General features: G+C 34.8%; 1 protein-coding gene across 1 annotated transcript in view; it reads left to right on the top strand.

The window, feature by feature from the left end:
• Positions 1–23333, top strand: part of IPO11 (importin 11) — a 196689-nt gene that overhangs the window by 71048 nt on the left and 102308 nt on the right. Inside the window, exons 16-21 of the mRNA XM_019414324.2 lie at positions 1616–1742; positions 5152–5185; positions 5500–5540; positions 6875–6991; positions 12504–12617; positions 17864–17979. Coding sequence (XP_019269869.1) covers positions 1616–1742; positions 5152–5185; positions 5500–5540; positions 6875–6991; positions 12504–12617; positions 17864–17979 — 549 coding nt within the window. The remainder of the gene's footprint in view (positions 1–1615; positions 1743–5151; positions 5186–5499; positions 5541–6874; positions 6992–12503; positions 12618–17863; positions 17980–23333) is intronic.

The following is a 23333-nucleotide window of genomic DNA, read 5'->3' as shown; positions in this document are numbered from 1 at the left end:
CTCCTTTCCTGCTTTCGCTTTCTCTCGAAATAAACATTTTTTTTAAAAAGTAATTTTGCCCAATAAGTAGCTATTTATTGGTTGAGTTAATCATTTATTCAGTCATTGAATATTTTCAGTTTGCCATGAATTTGCTATGCCCCTTAAAGTGTATGGTGAATAAGATGTATTGTGACTCTGCCCACAGGAAGTTAGTGAACCTTTGATCTAGAGAAAGCCTTCAGTAGAAAGACACATGTGTGCTTTGATTTTCCTTAAAGCCTAGAGGCTATTTACTCTAGATCTGTGTTGTCAGGTACAGTACCTGCTACATATGGCTAATGAATAGTTGAAATGAATTTAATAAAAGTGATGAAATGACTTTAAATTGAAAACCTGGGGAGTGTAAAATATGTATTGATGTTGAAATGATCGTATTTTGGATGTATTGAGATAAATAAAAATATGAAAATTTTACTTTTTACTTATTTTAATGTGGGTAATAAAAAATGTAAAATCACATATTTACTTACATTATATTTCTTCTGGACTGAGCTGATCTAGACCAGTATTTCTCAAACATGCGTATGAATCTGTTGGTGATCTTGTTGAGATGCACGTCCTGATATAGGTTATATTTTAGGGTCTGGGTCAGATTGTATGATTCTGTCACGCTTCCAGGATAATGATGCTGCTGGTCCAGGGACCATATTTTGGGGAATAAACTAACTTCTAATTTTAACTGTGCCCAGAAGTGACTGTGATCTAAGTGAACTTAGAATTTGACCTTTCTAAGCTTCCTTCTGTGTATCCGGAATAGAATGTTGACTGTAGCAGTCTCGGAGATCTCAGTTCAAAATTGATGGGTCTATGGTTCCTCCATTACACTGTATACAAGTCTTGTTTACTTCCACCTCTGTGACTTCGTTTAAACAGTCCCCGTCCCTTCAAATAGCATCTTCTCGATTTTCTACCCAAGTATTGTTTAGCTTAAAGGCTATTCAGATCCCATTTCCCCCACCCACTCCTTTCTCTTCCTTTTCTGAAATCCTAGTATATAGCTTTACATTCTTTAATTCCTTTAGGTGAGTTGTAAACGTTTTGAGGGCAGGGAATACTTAAGCAACTATTTTTCAACTTTAATGAGCAGTTCTTTCTATGTGCTTGGTCATCTTAAAATTTTATAATTTTCTAAAAAATGTGGAATCTTCATTAGCTTATTCCATTTATGCACAAAACAGCATCTCGCCACTAAAATTTATATAGTATCAGTAAGAGACTTTATGGGTAGAATTCTTAAACATAATTGTTTATAGCTTTGTGGGTTTTTTTTTCTTGCTTTAAAGAGCCTTCATTTCCTTTAGAAAAGATGATCATAAAGAAATGTGTATAATGTTACTGAAAATGGTTTACAACTTTAAAAATATCATTATTTTTGAGGATACTTAAATTTGAGAGCTTAGGTGGTTTTGTAGTACGTGTACTGTGGTACATTTAGAAGTGGCTTTTAAGTTTTTATATAAACAATACAGATTGCTTCCTTACTATATTTTAAATTTAAATGATAAAATACACTAAATGAAATATACTTTGTAGAATATTTACCATTTTAATTTCATGATTTTTCCCTATTCAGATATAAGCCATTGCGACGCAGGGTGATTTGGCTCATCGGTCAGTGGATTTCTGTGAAATTCAAGTCTGACTTAAGACCCATGTTATATGAGGCAATTTGTAACTTGCTTCAAGATCAAGACTTAGTGGTATGTTCCTTAAATGTTTTAAGACTATTTTTTATAAGTTTAATTTATGTTAAGCTTCATATTCAGGAATAGTTTATAGATTTAGCATGTTGGTAACCTTTCACTCTTGTAGTTATTCCTTGGCGAGCAGTTTGACTTAAGGGAGGGAAGTTCTTTGATTATTATTTACCCTTATCACGAAGAGTCAGTGAAAAGACGTTTAACTAAATTCTAGTTTTGTAGAGTCAGATGACATTTTTTTTTAAAGATTCTTTTTTAGCTTACATATTTTTTTTTTCTTATTCAGTATGGATTTTGTCATTCTCATACTTGAGGTACCACCATCTAGTTCATCTTGACTGTTAATTTTTTCTTTGTCTCTCATTTTTGAAGGGATTTTTGGTGTGTGTGTGTGTGTGTGTGTGTTTTAGCCTTTGGAATTGTTTCCTTTATAATAAGTGTTGACATAATATTCTTTTTTCTTTTTTTTTTTTGAAGAGTCAGAGAGGGTCAGAAAAATAATGTTCTGTGAAGGAAAACATAATTAGAAAGGTAAACCTGTCGGCGCTCCTGGGTGGTTCAGTCGGGTGAGCATCTAGCTCTTGGTTTCAGCTCAGGCCATGATCCCAGTGTTGTGGGATCAAGCCCCGGATTGGGCTCTGCACTGTGTGTGGAGCCTGCTTAAGATTCTCTCTTTCTCTATTGCTCTCCCAATTAAAAATAAATAAATAAATAAATAAACCCATTGTAGAAGCTCAATGTATTCCAAAGGCAGATAGAACTGTTATTTGGATTTGTCACTTGGCCATTATCTACTTTGTGTAAATAGTTGGGAATTTACTCTAAATATAATGCTGTAACTATTAAATAGTTTAAACATGGGAAGTTACAAGGGAATCCAGTTTTATTTTACCATGTCTAAATTCTTAAAAGTTTATTAATAAAACTGTTTAGGGGCACCTGGGTGGCTCAGTCGGTTAAGCGGCCGACTTCAGCTCAGGTCATGATCTCGCCGTCCGTGAGTTCGAGCCCCGCGTGGGGCTCTGTGCTGACAGCTCAGAGCCTGGAGCCTGTTTCAGATTCTGTGTCTCCCTCTCTCTGACCCTCCCCTGTTCATGCTTTGTCTCTCTCTGTCTCAAAAATAAATAAACGTTAAAAAAAATTTAAAAAAAATAAATAAAACTTTAGATTACTGTTTGCTGGAATGAGTTTACTTTTGTAATACCTTTAAAGTATTTATAGGTTAAAGTTTTTCTTTTCCCACTTGGAAACATTTGCTCTTAGAGGTATCAGACAGAAGACATTAAATGTTTTATGAAAGTGTTACAAAAGGATTAAATTTCACTTAAGTTTTCTTAGGGAAATCGAGAAATTTTTTGAATCTTTTACTCATTTTTGAGGTATCTGTTCAGAAAGAAATAAGAGAAATTTAATTCTGCACTTTAAGAGTGGAACATTAATTACATCCCAATAAGTATTACTGGAGAAAAAGGGTTTCATGGCTGGATAAGTTTGGAAAACACTGGGCTAAATATTCCAGTAGTCCTCTTTGCTTTAGGACTGAGGAGAACCTTTGAAACATACATTTGAATAGTGACTATCCAAGATGACACATACACTAATATCTAAGGAATACTCTTAGAGGGAATGCTGCTGTAGGTTCAGCTTTTGCCCTTTTCCTGTGTATCTTCTGGTGATTTCATCTCAGTTTTACATCTTCTACACTTGTTTGATCCTGCCACCGATATTTTGTTGATACTTCTTAAGACTTTGTTTAGTAAGGTACCAAGTTAAGGTTGCACACTTTGGCCTTCTAGTGTATATAAGATCTTTAATTTCAACTTGTGAGAAATGCTGGCTAATGTGGGAGGATACTTTATACACATATTTATGTACACGGCAGTATACAAACATGTAGATATGTACATATGTGTAGATGTGTTCATGTGTGTATATATGCATGTGCTTATATAGATACTGCTGAATCTAAATGTTCTCTGGCTTTCATTATCTACATTATCTTGCTTGAGTGCTTTTACAGGGTTGGGATAGATTTAATCCTGAGCAACTACGGTTATCTATGTGGTTTCCTAATCTTATAACCACGTCATCACAAGACTGGCTGCAACAGAGTAGAGATAGTGCAGGTGCACCGGGGGCACCTGGGTGGCTCAGTCAATTAAGCATCTGACTTCGGCTCCGCTCATGATCTCACGGTCCATGAGTTCAGTCAAGCCACATTTCAGGCAAGCTCGAGCCACTTCGAGTTCTACGTGGACAATGTGGAACCTGTATGGAATCCTCTCTCTCTCCCTCTCTCTCTCTCTCTCTCTCTGCCCCTTGTTTACTTGTGCCCCTCCCCCAAAATTAATAAATAAATGAATGAATAACTGAATTTTAAAAAGGCTAAATCTTTACAAAAATATATAATGCAGTTACTGGAGAAAGCAACTTCTCAAATAGGACTCCATAAATTTTATAGTATCCAAGGCCACTGGGTGGAGTACATCTCTATCTCTGATAGTTGCCTGACATTTTCACATTGTCATTTGATCTGGGGGAGTATAATGCATATTGAGTGAATTTCTTTCCTTTAGTTGAAACATTTAACTAGATATAGAATGTAGTCATGGCTTGAGTTCATGTTATGTTTTGTGGAAACTCTGGGTATCGTAGCCTGTGCCAGTTTAGCTGACCAAATCCTTGAAAGAGGATTTCCCTCTTTCAAGGGGATTGAAAGAGGGAAATCAGAGGATTTTCCCTCTGATAACCCTTGAAAGAGAGCGATAGGGATGATGCTGTTGTGGTGTGATTTGCCCGCATAACATGCTGACACACAAAGAAATTAAGATTTGGAAGTGTCAGGAACCTGTACAAATCTTTGTGTATTTGTGAACTTTGGAGTTTAGAAAATCTCAAAATAGATCTTTGGATATTTCACGGATTTCCTGTAATTGTGGTTGCAGATGGGAATGTGTGTTCTTCCTTCTCCCTCCTCTTTCCATTTTCTCCTCCCTTCCTCTTCACCAAACATCTGCCAGCTTCACCAGCCTCACCCATTTGCCTATCTCTCATCTGTGATCTCAGCCTTCTCTCCCCGTGTGGCAGCACCTTTGTACTCTTCTCTTAGTCCCACCCTTGTCTCACACTTAGAGCAAATTATCCATTTTCCTGGAAGCACCCCCTGGATTAAAGACTGTTGAAACAAATTATGAGAAACTGAGAAGGGTGGGAATGGACACTAGTTGACTTTTTCAAGTCTTGTTGCAAAATAAGAGGGATATTCTTTTATTTCTAGATGTTAATAACCTCTGTGACTTTAATATTAGCAAAAAGTAAAAGTGATTTGGAATAAATTTCCTGCCATTTGATATTAATGATATTTAGTAGTTTCAGAATTATTAAAATCTCATGATGTACTTTCTTTTAGGTCCGTATTGAAACAGCGACAACACTGAAGTTAAATATCCTTTAAAGAATTTAAAAATACTTCATTGTGATGGGGTGCCTGGCTGGCTCAGACAGTGGAGTGTGTGACTTTTGATCTCAGGGTTGTGAGTTCCAGTCCCATGTTGGGTGTAGAGATTACTTAATAATAAAATCTTTAAAATAAAAAATATTTCATTGTGAAGAATTTTAACACTTTTAAGTAACTGATTTTTTTGTGAAATTTGTTAGATCGCTTAAAATATAGTTTTTGAGTATCATATTTGGGTTTTAGATCTATTTTATTCTGATTAACCTCATACATCCTCAGTATTCCTTAACTGCTCTTTACCTGTTGATGATTTTGAATTTAGAACAGATCAGTTTCTGCCGGTGAGAATATTTTTAAGATTGATCACAATCTGCTATGTCTTTTGCAAATTAAGTGTTATTTTATAAATGAAATTATATGTATGTGATACTTATTGAAGCCAAATTTAAAAGTACATTAAGATGATTTTGGAAGTTTACTACCTTTATTGGTAATTTTTTAATTCATAACTGTTTACTTATATTCTGCTTTTTTTTTTTTTTTTTAGCTATCTTAACTGTTTTGGAGGTGACTGTTAAACTTTTTTTTTTTTTTTTTAACCTTTTTTCCAATTACAAAACATCTAGTAACTTCGTTTTATCTGTGTCTGTTACTTATAGTCCTCAACTATTTCTTTGTGTATATATGCCTGTATCCTGCATTAGATTGTAAATTACTTGAATAGAACACCAATCTTTTTACCCTTCATTTAATTCCCAGAAGCCCACATGGTGTTTCACTTAACAGGTACTCAGTAAGCACTTGTTAAATATGTTAATAAGACTATGGCGGTAGTATTTATTCTTAGGAAGACTAGGCAAGAAGAAAGTTACATGATAAAGTGTCTGTGTGTACTTCTTGTGGAGGTCGTACATGGACAAACTTGTAGAGAGGATTTTCATTAGGAAAAGAATCATTAGGTATTTTGGGATGAAATAAATATGTTTTAGAAATCTGCTTAAAAATGAACTATCTGAAAGATCAGATGTGTGTTTTATTTAAGTATGTGGCATTCTGTGACCTATTAATCCCTACTGTCATTTTGTAATCTAGGCGTTAACGGCCAGACATGGATATTTGTTTCCTATTTCCTAATAATAAATATTCGGTCATTCTTTGAATAACAGATATATATCTATGGAAAGTGAGATCTCCATGCAGCGTATCTTAAGGGCCACATCAGAGAGCTGGTATGCGAGTATACTTACTGGTATTTCTTTTGTTTCAATGAGTAGACTTTGCAAAACAAAGTATCTTGTGATTGGCAACAGGCACACAAGGACACTGACCAGACAACGTTAGCAGCTTAGTTTAGCGATATAAAATTTAAACACAAAATTTACACATGGTTTTCCACTGAAAACATGATTCACTTTGTGGATGAGTTTAATTCTAAAATGGACCAATTAAGGAACAATAAAGAAAAGAAAATCCCCCTCACCCCCCCCAAAAAAAGAATGCGATTCCTAAATGTTGGCAACTTGAACAATTTCAGCTTTCTTTAGGTAATGCTGGAGTTCTGGTTGCTGATCTCTTATTTATTGCTTTGACATTATGATTTAATTTTGTTATTTCAGTTTGTGAAGATGTTTCTATTTCTCTTATAACCCTTTGTTTTTTTTCTGTTTACCTGCAGTATTTGGAAACCATGTTCACACTACTTTTTCAGCTGCTGCAGCAAGTTACAGAATGTGACACAAAGATGCATGTTTTGCATGTCCTTTCCTGTGTGATTGAAAGAGTCAATATACAGGTAATTTTAATGTAAAACATTCAATGTCAGGTGAGTGGAGTGTATGTAGGATTGCAGTAATAGCTTTGCTTTATCTACATTGTTTAAAAGTTAACACATTAAAATGCTTATAACCTATACGGTTGTGATTTCGCTTATATTGACATGTGTACTTGCATTTTAAAAAAATGACTTGAGAGGGGCGCCTGGGTGGCTCAGTCGGTTAAGCGTCCGACTTCGGCTCAGGTCATGATCTCGTGGTCCGTGAGTTCGAGCCCCGCGTCAGGCTCTGGGCTGATGGCTCAGAGCCTGGAGCCTGCTTCGGATTCTTTGTCTCCCTCTCTCTCTCTGCCCCTCCCCCGTTCATGCTCTGTCTCTCTCTGTCCCAAAAATAAATAAACATTAAAAAAAAAAAATTTAAAAAATGACTTGAGAATATTAAAATCTAAAATATAAAAATTTTAAAATGGGATCAGTAATGTAGAGGGGTTCAGAATGCAGAATTTTATCTGTCTTAGTAGATCCAGTTTATATTTAATAATACTTCTTAAAATTCAGTGTGTTTGAGGACATAGCCACAAGTGTGTCAGCAAATGCAGCTATTTTCAGAGGTCGGTTATATTTACCTTCAAAATTTAATGTGTTTTGCAGTTTGGTCCACATTATGTCCATGTTTAGCTTAATATAAAAATGATATGTAAAGTTCTCAACAGATATTAAATGTAAAGTTAGTTATTCAGCTTCCCTATGTCTCCTAATTTGTGTGAAAAACTAATAATCCAAGAAACTACCTTATAATTAATTATCCTTGTGGTTTCTCATATCCTAGTTCCCCACTTCATATCCTTGTTTGAAAAGTACTGAAGTAAATCTGTGAGTTACTAGGGAAAGATAACTGAATTCATGTCCACAGATTTGGAGTTTGTTCCTGTGTCTTTTAGTGAATTCTGATTGCTTGAGCTTGTTCTAAAGTAATTGATGAGAATTGCTATCAATTACTGAATAATACTAAGTTACCAACTTCCGTGCTAAATAATTTGCATATATTTCTCATTTAATCCTCACAAAAACCTTTGGGTGAGGGTTGGAATTTATCATCTCGAACAGTTTGAGATTTTAAGGAACTTGTCAAAGTACATACATCTTTGTGGTATTACCAGCCTTCACAGTCAGCATGCAGCTCCAGCGGCAGTTTTGAGTCACTGTTAACCACTTTGAGCAGTTCTGGGTTCGAGTGTCTAAAAATAGTGTTACCTTACAATTTCCTTAGTGTTTGGGATTCTTATTACGTTAGTTACGTTGTTTCATTTTGATACTTGTTTATAAAGAATACTGAGAGATTTTGATCATCCAGATAGTTAATTGAGACTCTTTTAAACTCCTTTCAAGTGCCTGTGTCTCCTGTGTCGTTTGGGGAAGGTCTTTAAGTTTGTGTCCTTATGTGTGTACATATATATATATACATTTTAATGTTTATTACTGAGAGACAGAGAGAGAGCGCACGTGTGCGCAGGGGAGGGGTAGAGAGAGAGGGAAACACAGAATCTGAAGCAGGCTCCAGGCTCTGAGCTGTCAGCACAGAGTTTGATGTGGGGTTTGAACTCACGGAGTGGTGAGATAATAATCTGAGCCGAAGTCAGATGCTTAACTAGTCGAGCCACCCAGGTGCTCCGTTGTGTCTAAAATAATAAAGATAATTCTGAAATCACTTGACTCACAGGTGTCTTAAGTATGAAATTATTACACATATGCAGTATGCTTTAGATCATTATACAAATGCAGTAAATTATCGTTCATTAAAAAATTGTAGAAACAAGATATGACCATTTTTTGTAATCTTATTTAGATACCATCTCGCTAACAGAAATGTATTAAAGATTTCTTTCTGTGGAAATGAATTTTCTTACCTACATCCTCCCAAATCTCTAATCTTTTTAATCCTAGGTTGAAATTCCTCATGCTTAGTAAAATTTAAAGTTTATTTAAATTTAATTAATTTATTTATAAATAAGTTATAAATATTTATTATACTTTATTAAAATATAAATATTTATATTTATAAATAAAATTTATTTATTATTTATTTTGAGACAGAGAGTGTGTGCTTGTGTGTGCGCAAGTGTGGGGGAATGGCAGAGGGTAGGAGAGAGAGAGAATCCCTGTCAGGCTCTGTACTGTCACTGCTGAGCCTCACGTGGGGCTTGAACCCGTGAACCATGAGATTATGACCTGAGATGAAACCAAGAGTTGGACACTAAACTGACTGAGCTACCCAGGTGTCCCTTCATGCTTAGTAATTTTAAAAGTGCTTTTGTGTTTTTAATCCATATGCACTTTTTAGAACACAGATAGCCTAAGCAACTCAGGTGACTCTGTCACCAGTAAATAGATAGAGTTAATCCAGTAGTATTTTGTGTTTTCAGAAATCAGGAAATCATCATGAAAAGTATTTTCAGTAGTCTGATTCTTTAAATTTCCTATGTTAACCTTTGAACAGTCCTACCGCTTATATATCATTCACCTGTCTTTCATATGCTAATTTGATTTTTGCCCCTTGGGTTACAGACAGTTTGAGCCATCTTAACAACAAACAGTAAGATAACACATAATGGTTTAATTTTGAAGATTCAGTGAAGTGTCACCATTTTTATAATATAATGTACAATTATTTAAAGATTATATTTTCTCTACTTTTTGAAAAAGTAGTTGATAAATTATTCCATTGTGGCAATCCAGTAAATACACAGAAGAAATAGGTAATCATCAGGTTTGGATGTCAGGCAGATAGTCTTTGAACTTCTGCATTTCTGAAGAAAAAGAACAAAATTAAAGGGCCTGTGTGAAGTATTAAATATTTTATGAAAATTATATCTAAAAGACGAGGTGTCATTGGTACTTACTTTTTAAAGTCCCCATGTATGGAATATCTTCTTAGAACATTTCTTAGGCTGTCACATACTTGATTTTCAGTAATGTGTTACGAAGGAAAGTGGATACCTCCCTGTATATGATGACTTAACTCATATTCTATTTTCTTTTCTTTTTGAGTATAGGTGCCAAAAGATGAGTGTATTTGGTGTACTTTTTCATCTCATTTGTGTTAAGCTGATAGTTTAATGTTTTATAGGGTTGTTATTTAGCCCAGTGTCTAGTAAACATTGCTAATTCCATGTGATTTTTTAGGTGTTGACCAAATAATTGATATTGGCCTACCGAAATAGCCCATAGATGGTAATCATTTTCAGGATTGTATATGAGCAATATTTTTCCTTAAGTCTTTTCATTGAAATATTTTGAATGTACAGAAAAGTTACAAGACATCAACACCCATATATCCTTCACCTAGTTCTTTAAGTTTTTAATTTTTACTGAATTTTCTCTTTTTTTTATCTGTGTGCATATACAAATTCTTGTTGTTAAACTCTTTGAATTTTAGTTTCAAGCATCATGGCACTTTGTCCCAGAATATTAGACTTCTCTTCTTAACATAACCATGATTAGACTCAGGAAACTTACATTAATGTAATATTATTATCTAATATCAAGTCCATATAAGATTTTCTCAGTTTTCCCAATAACATACTTTTTAACCTCCTCCCTTTCAGCCTCAGGGAACATATTTCGCTCTCATGTTCTCCCTCTGTTTTCTTAAAGTTTATTTATTTTATTTATTTTGAGAGAGAAAGAGAGTGTGAGCGGGGGGCGGCGGGGGGGGGGGGGGGGTGCAGAGAGAGAATCCCAAGCAGGTTCTGTGCTGTCAGTGCCCAGAACATGACATGAATTGTGAGATCATGCCTGAGCTGAAATCAAGAGTGGGATGCCTAACCTACTGAGCCACCCAGGCGCCCCCTCACTGTTTTTTGATCTCCAGCTCTGCACCCTTGTTTTGGGGGGCTATCTTTTGCAACAGTAACTCTGGGTGATTATTGAAATTCATTTTTGAAGCAATAATTTAAATTTAGAATATCATCAATTCCAGTGTACAGCTACGTTTGGGATGTAAATATTTTCTGACTTTCGAATGTACTCCCTTTGTGCCCTTCCTTGGAAAGTGTTCTCACTTGAATATTAAAACCAAAATTGGTTTATTTTCCATGTCAGTAGAACATGCTGTTATACATTGTTTTCAGTTAAGTATGAATGAGCTAGGTACTTTAAAACCTGTGTTTTTACGTACTAGTTGGTCTGTTTTATAAGCTAATTGGAGTGATCTCTGAGATAAAGAACACTTAGCAAGATTAAGTGCTCAATAAATAATAGTGTAATTAAAAATTTGAAGATAAGGTGATATATAATAAATAGGCTTGTAATATTTTTTCAGTTTTATTTCGCTTAAATATTTGGGCAAATACTTAACTTGTCTTTTGTAACCTTCCTCGCATCCCCAGGGGCAACAGATTCTACACCTTTTCTCCCTGTTTAGTGTGTGGCATTTTGTAAGCAAAAATGGGAATCTCATTTTTCTGGGAGTAATTTTTAGTTTTAATACGTGGGATTGAAATAGCTATTGCTGAAGTTGTGAAGGTGTAGTATTTCTGTTTGTCATGAGCCTACTCTTCATCAGAGCAATTCCCAATACAATGACCATAAACCAACTGAGACACTGGAGCGCGGTCCAGCTTCAGTGTAGATCCCTTTTATTTTTTAAGAAACTCACTGTCAAGCTGTGCTGTCTCTCAGGGCTTATTTTTAAAGAAATATTTTTATTTTTAATTTTTAAAACTGGTTAGCTTAATCCACGTGGTTTTAAGAATCATATCTTTTAAGAAGGATTTTCTTGGGTTGCCTGGGTGGCTCAGTCAGTTAAGCGTCTGACTTCAGCTCAGATCATGATCTCTTGGTTTGTGAGTTTGAGCCCCGAATCATGCTCTGTACTCACAGCTCAGAGCCTGGAGCCTGCTTCACACTCTGTGTCTCCCTCTCTCTTTGCCCCTGCCCTGCTCACTCACACTCTGATGTTTGTCTCTTTCTCTCTCTCAAAAATAAATAAACATTAAAAAATTTTTTAAAGGATTTTCTTCTGTGTTTTCATTATACCTCCTGTACACCTTTATAATTATACTTTTTTCATTGTAAGGGTTTGTAAGTGTACCTTTACATTCTTTTCTTTCTGGTGCCTTGTCCTCAGGGCCTGTTACTGGAGGATGCCATCAGATAATTGTTGAATGTATGAGTAAATGCTGACTTTTTAAAACAGTGTAATTTCCAGTTAGGTAAGCTGTTTCATTAAAAAAGAACTAGGGTATAATAATGTGTTCTGTTAAGCTCTCGATAACTGGCTACATTATGTTGTTTTCCTAAATTTTATTTCATGCAGTAAATTTGGTACTTATTTTAAATTCTTGAAAAATAATAACCGTAGAGCTTTATGTCTCTGATTTATTTTTAAAAAGATAGATGCATAATATATTTCATCTAGAAAATATTAAATACTTCCTTCCTGGGACTTAATAATGTTCTGTCATTGTGTCTTGAAGGAAATTGCCTTCTTTCCTAATACAGTCTTTTGCTTCCCTTCCTTCTGTTGTGATAGATACGACCGTATGTAGGATGTTTGGTACAGTATTTGCCTCTTCTTTGGAAGCAGAGCGAAGAACACAATATGTTGAGATGTGCTATTCTGACAACACTTATTCATCTTGTTCAGGTAAGTTACTTTCCACTTTCTGAATTTAGTATATTTCTTTTTTTTATTGAAGTCTGATTAACATACAGTGTTCTGTTAGCTCCATGTGTACAACAGTTGATCGGACCGTCCTGTACGTTACTCAGTGTTCACCACAAGGGGTATAGATGCCCCTTGTCACCATACAGTGTTATTAGAGTATTATTAACTGTATTCCCTGTGCTGTACCTCTCATCCCTGAGGCCTCTTTATTATATAAATGGAGTTTTGTACCCATTAATCCCTTTTTTGTATTTCACCGATCCTCTCCCTCACCTCCCCTCTGGCCACCACCAGTTCTCTGTGCTTAAGATTCTGGGTTTTTGCTTTTTTTTTCCTTTTTACAAATTTTTCATTGTTTTCATGTGCTTTATTTTAATGGTAGTGAAAGGCCTCCCAGTTATGTCTTTTTCATAAATTATCTTAAACAGTTTTAAAAACTACTTTAGTGTGTTGGCTTCGGACATTTTTTGACATGTAGGAAATACTCTCTCCTTTTTAAAGACGTTTCTTTCATTAGATGAAGTGGTCTCTCATGGTGATAGGCTCATGATTTGTGCAGTCTGTTATACTTTCCATGCACTTTGCTTGGTATTCAGAGCTTTTCTGTATAAACTTGCTCTTCATTTTCACCCTTTTTTTGTGATCTAAAATCAAAATTTTACTCTTTCATAAAGTGAGAAGGTAGACAATCAGGTGAGTTACTTTTGAGGGAAGGAGTGAATATGGTTTTTGTCCTCGTGACTTTGAGGTGTCAGGGTTGTGCAGCAGGTAGAGAGGAATCTCAGATTTCAGAGAGTGATGAACAGGCTGTAGTTGTCATTTGAACTGTTACAGTGACTTACAGTCTGACGGCGAGAGGACAGAAAGGTAAGATTTTAATGCCAAGTCTAATATCTGCATCCAGGTATGCTCAACTCAGTTTTACTGGCCTTGCCCCAAATTGTGATAGATTGTCCAATGGAGAGAGCTCTGAGTTGATAGTTACCACTCTCCATTTTTTGAATAAGTTAAAAATAGGGGGGGAAAAACACGTGAACACAAGTTTTTAAAAAACCTTTCTCAGACATCCTTTTTTTGAAATGCAATTTTTTTTCTTTCAGTAAACCTTATGGATGAATTTTATAGTTAAAAAATCCTACGTAAGGCAGTTTCAAATAAATGAATAGTGATACAAAATTCCTGTGAAAGCACCTTCTTTTTAATAAGTCTCTCATGTAGCATCTCTTCTTATCTACTATTTAATTGTTGTGATCTCTTGCGAAGATTATGTCCCTTTTATAGAAAAGGGTACAAAGGTTAGGATAAGGTTACTGACTGTCCTGAGATTGCCCTCAGAAATAACAGAACAAACTGTGATCCCACCTCTTTTGTGTTACATCTTTGCCAAAATGTGTTCTTATTAGACTCCTTTTGAGAGTTTTGTGAGGGAGGTGTGAAAAAACCCAGCTTCTCTGTCTCCTTAGGTAGGATTACCTCAGGAAGTCTGAGGAAGCCACAGTAACCTGCTCGGAATGTTTGGAGTGGATAGGGCCTTTTCCTTCCATTGCGATCCATTCGCACTCTGTATTTGTTTAGGCCAGAGGTGCAGGGTTCCAGCCAAGTGTTCATCGCCTTCTTGAAGAAAGCATACGACGTTTAATATAAAGTTGAGATTATAGCTTAAAATGTGTTTTTCAGTCATTTGAGAAAATTATACTAAGGGTTATTGTTAAGGTTCATTTTATAGAAAACACTGCCATCTTTGGGCTTTTCAGATTTGAGAGGGAGATAATAGTTTATTTGTATGTTTTTGTTTTCATTTTTTAAGCTCTGGGAACCCAGACTAGTAGTCTCTGGTTGAAGAGATCATCTCTTGATCCTTGATTGCCTGCTTTTGTTATTACTTTTTAAGTTGTGAAAAATTTGAAGCATACACAAAAGGAAGAACAATATAATCCGTCTTTAGGTAACTATCACCCAACTTCCAGAATCATCAACATTTTGTCAATATAAATTTAGGGCACTAAAAAGCTAATTGGGGGGTTCCTGTGTGGCTCAGTTGGTTAAGTGTCTGACTCTTGATCTCAGCTCAGGTCTTGATCTCCGGGTCATGAGTTCATGCCCTGCACTGGGCTCCAGGCTGGACCAGAAGCCTACTTAAAAAAACAAACAAAAAAACAAAAACGCTAATGGAGAGAGTTGAAAATGTATGGGGAACTTACATTTACAGTAGTAAATTGCAAATTTTTCCTTTTGGATATAATCTAGCTGGGTAGTTTTGTAGGGGAACCATCCTTGTTTTTGATGTCTTTTCTTAGTAAAAGATCTTTCATTTTCCTGTCTCTTGCATGTTACATCTCCCTTTTTTTTTTAATGTATCCCTGCTTTTCATTACCGGGTATCTCCTTGTCTTGAGATAATTTGTTTTACGTTATCAGAGAATCAAACGGGACCAGTTGTTTGTGGACTTGGATGAGATCTTGGCATCATGCTGCTTTGTAAAACTCTAGAGGCCCTCTTAGTTTTAATACCTGACCTTGAACGTCACCCTTCCCAAAGTACCTGGTGCTACCAGTTCCTGTGTCTTTTGGAGTTTCTGTAATGTAAATCAAGTTGCTTCTTGACCTTTTCTTACAGCTGACTTTGAGCTTGGTTTTCTAAGTTTGCTAAGTTACTGCTTGTCTTTTCAGTCCTTATCTTTTCTTACGTTATCTTTGTACTTATGGTTATGGATCTTTTAAACACATCCGCCTATATTCTTTAAGTGGATCCTGGCAGAGAAGAGTAGTAAATGCATGCGTTAAATCTGTCCGCTTCCTCCAGATTTTAACATTGTGATTGATAATACTGAGTTGTATGGTGTGGCCGGAGCATAGTACAGAACATGGTTATAGGGGCCTGGTCAGGAAGGCCACAAGAACATCTCTTCAAGTTCAGAGCAAGGAGTGTTAACATTTTTATTTTAGTAAGGTAATCAGGGTGCCAGTGGAGACAGGGTTTGGAATGGAGTAAAACTAAGGTCAGGGGAAGTGGTTGGTACGTTTTCTGTTAACCATGAAAATAGATGATGCAGTTCTGAAGTAAAATGCATGGAAAGAAGGGGAAAGATTTGAAAAATAGTAGAATAAAGGATTGTTGAGATGTGCGGTGAGTAGGAACAGGAACTAGGAGGAGGATGAGAGACTGTTTACCACTAAATAGGTAGTCGTACAGGTCACTTGAGTTTGGAAAGGCCGGACAGGAACTGTTTTTTGGAAGACTGAATTGGTTCAGTGGTCACCTTAAAGAGTTTGAGATGACTTCTGGGTGATGATGTCCTGTAGTTATTCAGTGTCTGGAGTTCAGAGATCTGTGTTTGGAGATAATATTTTGGGACATTTTCCGCATGCACATGACACAGGAGAAGGCAGTCAAATACGTTATCCTGTGAAATGCCAATATTTAGGGGGTTTTATTCTTTTTTTCCCTTAACCTAAAAAATAATAATAACCTTATAAATTCACTGACTGTTGCAAAGATAGTACAGAATACCCTTCACCTCATTTTCCCTTCTGTCTTATGTAATTATTATACAATAAGATTTCTGCTTCTTGAAGCATTTCTGATCATTTTAATAACTGATGAATTTAATTTTGAGCTTTCATACTGTTGTAGAAAATGTGTTATGTGATTTTTTTTCATAATGTTGTAGACAATGTCTTGTAGTTATGACTGTGGGCTGAGAGAATGTTCACATTTAAAGTTGTATATCTGGGATTGCACACATTCTTCAGGCCATTAGACTACAAAGGTAAATGTCTTCAGGCTTTGGCCGAGAGTCTTACATGTTTAGCAGAGGCTTTAGTTTTGCGAAAGCTAGCATCTCATGCTTCTTGGGATGTGCACTAAGTAAGTAGATAGATTTTAATTTTTCTAGGAAATTTTAAGTCTACTTAATAATCAAAATGAACTTGACTAGTTTAATGTTCCTTTTCTTTTGTTGTTGTATTAAAGATTGAACTACAGAGAGTGAAATTGAACTTAATTTTAAGACACAGTGTACTACTTTATTAAGTGTGACATTTTAATAACTATCTTCCTTTAAAAAGATCTTTAATAAGGTCTTTCAACTGATTTTTAGTTTTAGAAAGAACCAAACTTAAGGATAAGCTTTATGCATTTCCATTTAGGTATCTGTCCCACTAATAAAGATTGAACTCAGTATATATATGGCATCAGAAGATGTATACATACGGATTTTGTTTTGCTTAACATAAAGGTATTCTACCATTAGCTATTGATATTTGAATTACTTCCTAAATGAGGAGATGTTTGATATTTATTGGTTTCCTTTCTGTGTTTGTCAGATTACAGAGATTATTATGGATTAAAAATTGGCTTCTTATCCTTTATGTTTCCTTTCAGAGTGCTTGGACTTAGTGTGATACACTGAGTCAATCACCATAAAACAATAATTAGGTAAACTAGAATTTTAGATAAACCCCCCTCTTCTTCCTCCATTTTTTGGGTCATTAAAAATACTAGCAAAAATTGTTCATTAAAAAAATTTTGTGCATTTTTTTAAAACAAAGCTTAAGAAAAAAATAATTTTTACATTCTTTCAGCATCCTTTCCCCCTTCCCATATTTAATTAGTGTTAATTTTTTCTGTATACTCCAAAGAAACATTTTTATGTGTATATCTCTTTGCATGTGGTAGGTATGTTTAAAAATTCTTGGGTTTTTGCAGTTGTTATATACACACTTCTTCTGTACTTTTAAATCCAGTTTGTAATTATTTTTGAGATTGTTTTTATTCCATGCCTAATACTTTTTCATTGGCTAGTCTCTATTCTGGAATATGAATGTACTATGATGTAATTATCTTACTAATGAACATTTTGATTGGGTTCATTTTAGATTACTTAGGTGAGATAATTTATGGAATTTAATATAGCAGTGTTAGTACCACTTTAGTAGTCAGAGGGGAAGATACATATGGAATCTCTTAAAACAGATGTTTATACCATTGGTGTATATGATTCTACTACCACTGGGCAATTGAATAGTATTTTTTTGCTACTTGCTGTTCAATTGTAAACAGAACTAACCTTGTTTTAGTAGTGCTTATAGTTAGGACCATCCCAGAAAATCTTGGATTTATTTTTTATCAGCTCATTTTAGGACATTTTTATACGATAGGTTATTTTTTGGTGGGGGTGGGATCTTAGAGTGTCTTACGTTAAGTTTTATTTATACTTCCCTTAGGGATTAGGAGCAGACAGCAAGAACCTGTACCCTTTCCTGCTCCCAGTTATCCAACTGAGTACAGATGTTTCCCAGCCTCCACATGTTTATCTTCTGGAAGATGGTTTAGAATTATGGTAAGAGGAAAAATTTGATTCCCTGGATTTTTTTTTTTTTTTTTTCCTGGCCTTCCCTACTCTCATGCCAATAAAGCAAAGGTCATGTAACAGGCCTTGAAAACCCAGTATTTAAAAACAGAAACATAAAACCGTTTTCCCTGAATTGGGTAACATCATAGTTCCATCTATTCTTGGCAGCTGTCGCTCAGTATAGGCTCATAGTAGTCAAAGTTGAAAGGGGAAATTTCAGTAACGACTCAGCTGCCTTTAACCTTTGGAATTTGAAATGTAAAATGGGGAGAGTTCAATAAAACTTCAAAACTAAAAATGACTTAAAACTTGCAGCCTGTTAAATGAGATGTTTTGGGGGATGTTGACTCATTTTTCAGCCTCTTGCTACTTCACCTATTACATACTCAGATAATATATCTCAGCCCCAAATGCTGAGGCTTCTTGGCCTTGACTAATTATTTTGCCAAGTGAGTAGTGTGTCGTGTTAAAAGTTAAAAAAGAAAAACTCTGTTTCTGAGGCAGCTCACTGCTGCAGACCTTTATTGACTGCCCACTGTGTAAGGAACTGTGCTAGAAAATCCTTTGGCTTTACTAAGCTTATCTTACTGATGACAGCAAATTTCTGCAGGTCAATTATAATACAGGAAAGGCTCCAACATTGTAATATATAAACTGACTATTGAAATTAAAAAAGAAAATCACAATAATTAAGCATGGAAAAAATGAACATTTCTGGTTTCCTTTTTTCTTCCTTCTCTCCTTCCTTTCCTTCTTGCCTTAGTTTTTCTTAGATGTTTAGGAATGAACATTTTTTTTTATTTTTTAGAAACTGTCTTTGGTGCAAATTACAAATTAATGATCTGTAGCAGAATACTACATGAATGATTTTAAAATGTTAGGTAGATACTCGATTTACAAGTTAACTTTCTGATATTTTCTAGGTTGTGTTGTTGGAACCTAAATGACTTTGGGTGGTTTTATCATAAATTAGCATGTGTTGAAAATATATATTCATGTATTTTTGTGTGTACAGGATGGATTACTCGAGATCAGATGTTGGCAAATTTTTTCTGTAAAGGGGCAGATAGTAGATATTTTAGGCTTTCCAGGCTGTGTGATGTCTTGACTATTGACCTCTGCTGTTTTAGCATGAGAGTGGTCACAGACAATATGTAAAATGGTTGTGTTCCAGTAAAACATCATTTATAGAAATTGAGTGTGGGTTGAATATGACCCATGAACTCTAGCTGGCCAATGCCTACTCTAGATTACAAATTAAGACACTAGTCTCTGGGGGCGCCTGGGTGGCTCGGTCGGTTAAGCATCCGACTTCGGCTCAGGTCATGATCTCACGGTCCGTGAGTTTGAGCCCCGCGTCGGGCTCTGTGCTGACAGCTCAGAGCCTGGAGCCTGTTTCAGATTCTGTGTCTCCCTCTCTCTCCGCCCCTCCCCTGTTCATGCTCTGTCTCTCTCTGTCTCAAAAATAAATAAACATTAAAAAAAAAAAAAAAAAAGACACTAGTCTCTGACTAGTGTCAGACACATACTTTTCTATAAATATGTAGACAATATATGATGTTGACTATTAGAAAAATTAAAAGTATTACTTACAGTAAAGAGATAGTCTCTGATACTTAACAGCATTATAGACTTAGCATATTAATGTGTTTATTAAAGGTATATAAATTTTTTAAGGATTACATGAACAGGCAGTAATAAATGTACATTGCTCTGTTGTTATCTATTGTTTTCTTAGCCTTTAGTTTATGTAAACAAAATGAAATTATTAGAATACCTTTTTTCTTTCTTTTCTCTCTCTCTTTTTTTGTTTTTTTGTTGTTGTTTTTTTTAGCTCAAATGCTTAATAGCTTAGATTCTTTAAATTAAACTAGAGTATACTGAGTTAGAACTCATTTTTTGAATCAGATATAGGTGCCAGTCCCAATTATGCCACTGCATGAGGTATGTAATCATCATCTATGAGCCTGACTTTCTTAATCTGTAAAATTAGGAAGTATAATTCCTACCCCACATGGTCGTGAGGATGAGATAATGTGTGTTAAATGGTTAGCTCTTTGCATATGAGAGTCTGTAAAGTTGCCTAAGAAGGAAGGGCAGATGTGGAACATTCTGCTCCTAGCAGAATCCCAAGGAACTTAAGGCATTTGTGAGGTCACATGGGGGGCGCCATCAAGGGTGACAGAGTAGAGCTGTCTGTTGATAAGAGGAGGAAAACCAAGCCAAGAAAGAATATTTCCTGAAAGAGTGGTCAGGTACGTCAAACGTTGCTGATTATTCTAGGTAGAATCGTACAAAGAAGTGAATTTGGCCACATGGAGATGATAGCAAAGGTTTCAGTAAAGTAGTAAGAACTGAGTAGAATTGAAATTAAGTAATTACAGACTGTGACAACATTGGGAGCACTTAACAATGAAGAGGAATGTCGAAATAGGGCAGCAGTTGGCTGGTGTGGGGAATGCAGAGTCTAGAGGGATGGATGAGGTTCCAGAGAACGACTAATTGGAGGCAAGAAGGGATGCGATTTAGCATATGTAGCTGTTTGTTGGTTTTGGTTTTAAGTAACATCAGTGATACTTCATCCATTTTAACTGGAGGCAGGAAGATGGATTTTTGTATTATAGTGGGATGTGATAGGAAGGGGTTGGGTCTAATAGATTCTGTTTTCTCAAATATGAAGCATAGTCATCACTTTAATATTATTGGCTGAAATGGAAGTACATAGAGGATAGAGGGATTTGTGGAGAAAAAAGATTTAAATAGTTATCTTGGAGAATAGGAATTTGAACTTACTAGGGGATAATTAGTAGTAGGAGATGTTTGAGGTCCCATACACAAAGGAAAACTTTTTAGAGTGATTATGTGTTTTTTCCCCCATGTTCCCCTCCCCCCATCCCTCTTGATCCAGCTTGCTAGAGATTTGCCAGTGTTACTAATCTTCTCAAACAACCACCCTTTGGCTTTCTCTTTGTTGTATTTTTGTTACCTATTTGTTAGTTTCTGGTCTTATATTTATCATTTCCTCTTTTTCTACTTAAAGTTTGTTTTTGTCATTTGACTTAATATTCTGAGATTTGGCTCAATAATTTTTCATCTTCTTTCCTAATATAATAAACCTATTACTATAAAATATTTTTAAGTAGAATTTGAACAAACCTTGCATTAACAGTTTTTTTGTTTTCGTTTTGTTCTTTGTTAAAGGAAGTAAGATCAGGTAATGGATGCTGGTCCACAATAAGCGTGGGCTATATGCCATTAAATGTAATATGGTCTTCATCATTAAAAAACAACAACAACAACAACAACTGATGTGACTGCCTTTTGCCATCTACTCAGGAGATTAGCATCTTAAAACCTCAAAATCTCTCTTTTTAAAGAGCTGACTTCTGAGATAAACTTTTCTTGCTAGGGTGAATTCTACTTTTGATATATTATACAAGTCTTTTCTGTTGTTCTGTGGTATTTTATCAGATTTTATTTTTTCCTGAACTCTTAAGATCTCTTGTCCATATTTTGTGATACTGTCTGATTTCATATCAGTGTCATGTGTGTTTTACCAATTCACTATTTTAAAAAACGTGGGTTTTTTTCCATACTGGAATGATCTCTGTGATATGGTAACTATTCTTTGGATGATTTGAAAATTGAGTAGAAAAGGGAACTGGAAATGGACTCATGGCAGTGGCTGGGAAGTTATTCACAGTTTGGTAATATTTTCAGGTTGTTTCTTAGGTGTTAGTTTGTCCATACTTTAGTTTTGATTTTCCATGTCTGTTAATTTTGGTACTTCCTCCCTTAAGATACTAATAAAAAAAAAAAAAAACAAAACATACAGGTATGTGCTTTATCTCTGTTACTTGTAGTCTTATTTTTGATTTATCTCTTTTTAAAGTATATTTATTATCTCTTTTAAAGTACATATATTAGTCAGGCAAAGATGTAGAAGCAGCACTTTATATGCTAGTACGGATTCATAATTAAAAGGTAACTGACAAGATAAGTAAAAGGTAACCAAGAGAAACATTCTGTGCTTTGGGCCCAGTACCATAATTAGGTTCAACACATGCCTTACCAACTAGAATAGAGTATGCATCAGGTATTGCATACTCTGAATGTAATGAAAATACATTGGGCAAAGCTGGTGGATGTTTCTGATAGGCTTTGTTATGAAAATGGCTACTCTCTTTCCCAATAAAAATTAGAGATGTAAAAAAAAAAAGTATATTAGAGATTTTTCTTCTTATTAATATGAAAGAACTACATGTTGCATTTTATGAGTTCTCTGTTTCTGCCCTTTGTTACTTTACTGCTGCTTCATATTTTCTACTTCCTACCCTTAACTGGGTGTATTTTTTAAAGCTATAAAAAAATAGTTACTTCATTACCTTTTCTTAAGTGCTAAAACATTTAAAGCTATGAATTTGCCTTCCATTGTAATGGCCTATTTCCCTTAAGTCTTGTTATTTTGGTAGTAGCATTAGAGTTTTTTAATGTCTTCTTTGACGCAACCTCATTTATTTTTTGCTGATATTAAAGTACATGATTCAGGTATGGATTTATTGCATTGTAAATACAACCTGTCACTTGTACAATTTTTAAGTTACTAAGAATTTTAATGACTTGAGGCTGTCTTTTTGTAACAGTCTCAAATAGTGATGATATTAAAGATGCAGACTTTATATATATCTATTCTTTCTAACTAATAGGTTGTATGGTTCAAATCAGTGTTTCACTTCTTAATCTTGACAGTGATTTATTAAAATATCTACTTAGTTTGCTTTGTGTCAGTGTCCCTTTTTATTTCTATTTCTTTTTATACTTGAATGCTAGAAATAAAATTATTATTCACTGCACAGAGTTTTGGTATTTTTCTATATTGTTTTAAAGAATTTAACAAATAAAACACAGTATTTAAAATTTAAAATATTATGAAGTGTCATTTGATACATGTATGTATTGATTAATTTTTCACCTTTTAATTGTTTTGCATTTAAATTTTGATACTAATATTGTCATATGGTTTATTTTGTTTAGATTTGATTTTTTTTGTTCAACTTTTACATTTTAGCTTTTCTATTAGAACTTTAGTTGTATCTCCTATACAGAGAAAATTTTTATATTTTGTATTTCACTTAACCAGAGAGGCTTTGCCTCAAAAGAATTTTCATGCTCTTATATTTATTTGTTGAATTGCTATGCCTGTGTTTTTACTTCATGCTCTTTGTTTTCTGTATTTTATTTAGAGGGGTAACATTAAAATTTACATTTCTCTAGCTAAAGATGTTGGTATATACAACTTTGTCTAGTTATTCATCAGCATAACTTGTCCCTTAACTTTCCAT

This window comes from Panthera pardus, unplaced genomic scaffold (genome assembly GCF_024362965.1).
Source record: "Panthera pardus isolate Hobbes unplaced genomic scaffold, ASM2436296v1 HiC_scaffold_2, whole genome shotgun sequence".
Taxonomy (NCBI): domain Eukaryota; kingdom Metazoa; phylum Chordata; class Mammalia; order Carnivora; family Felidae; genus Panthera; species Panthera pardus.
This window is presented reverse-complemented; position numbering and strand designations above follow the sequence as displayed.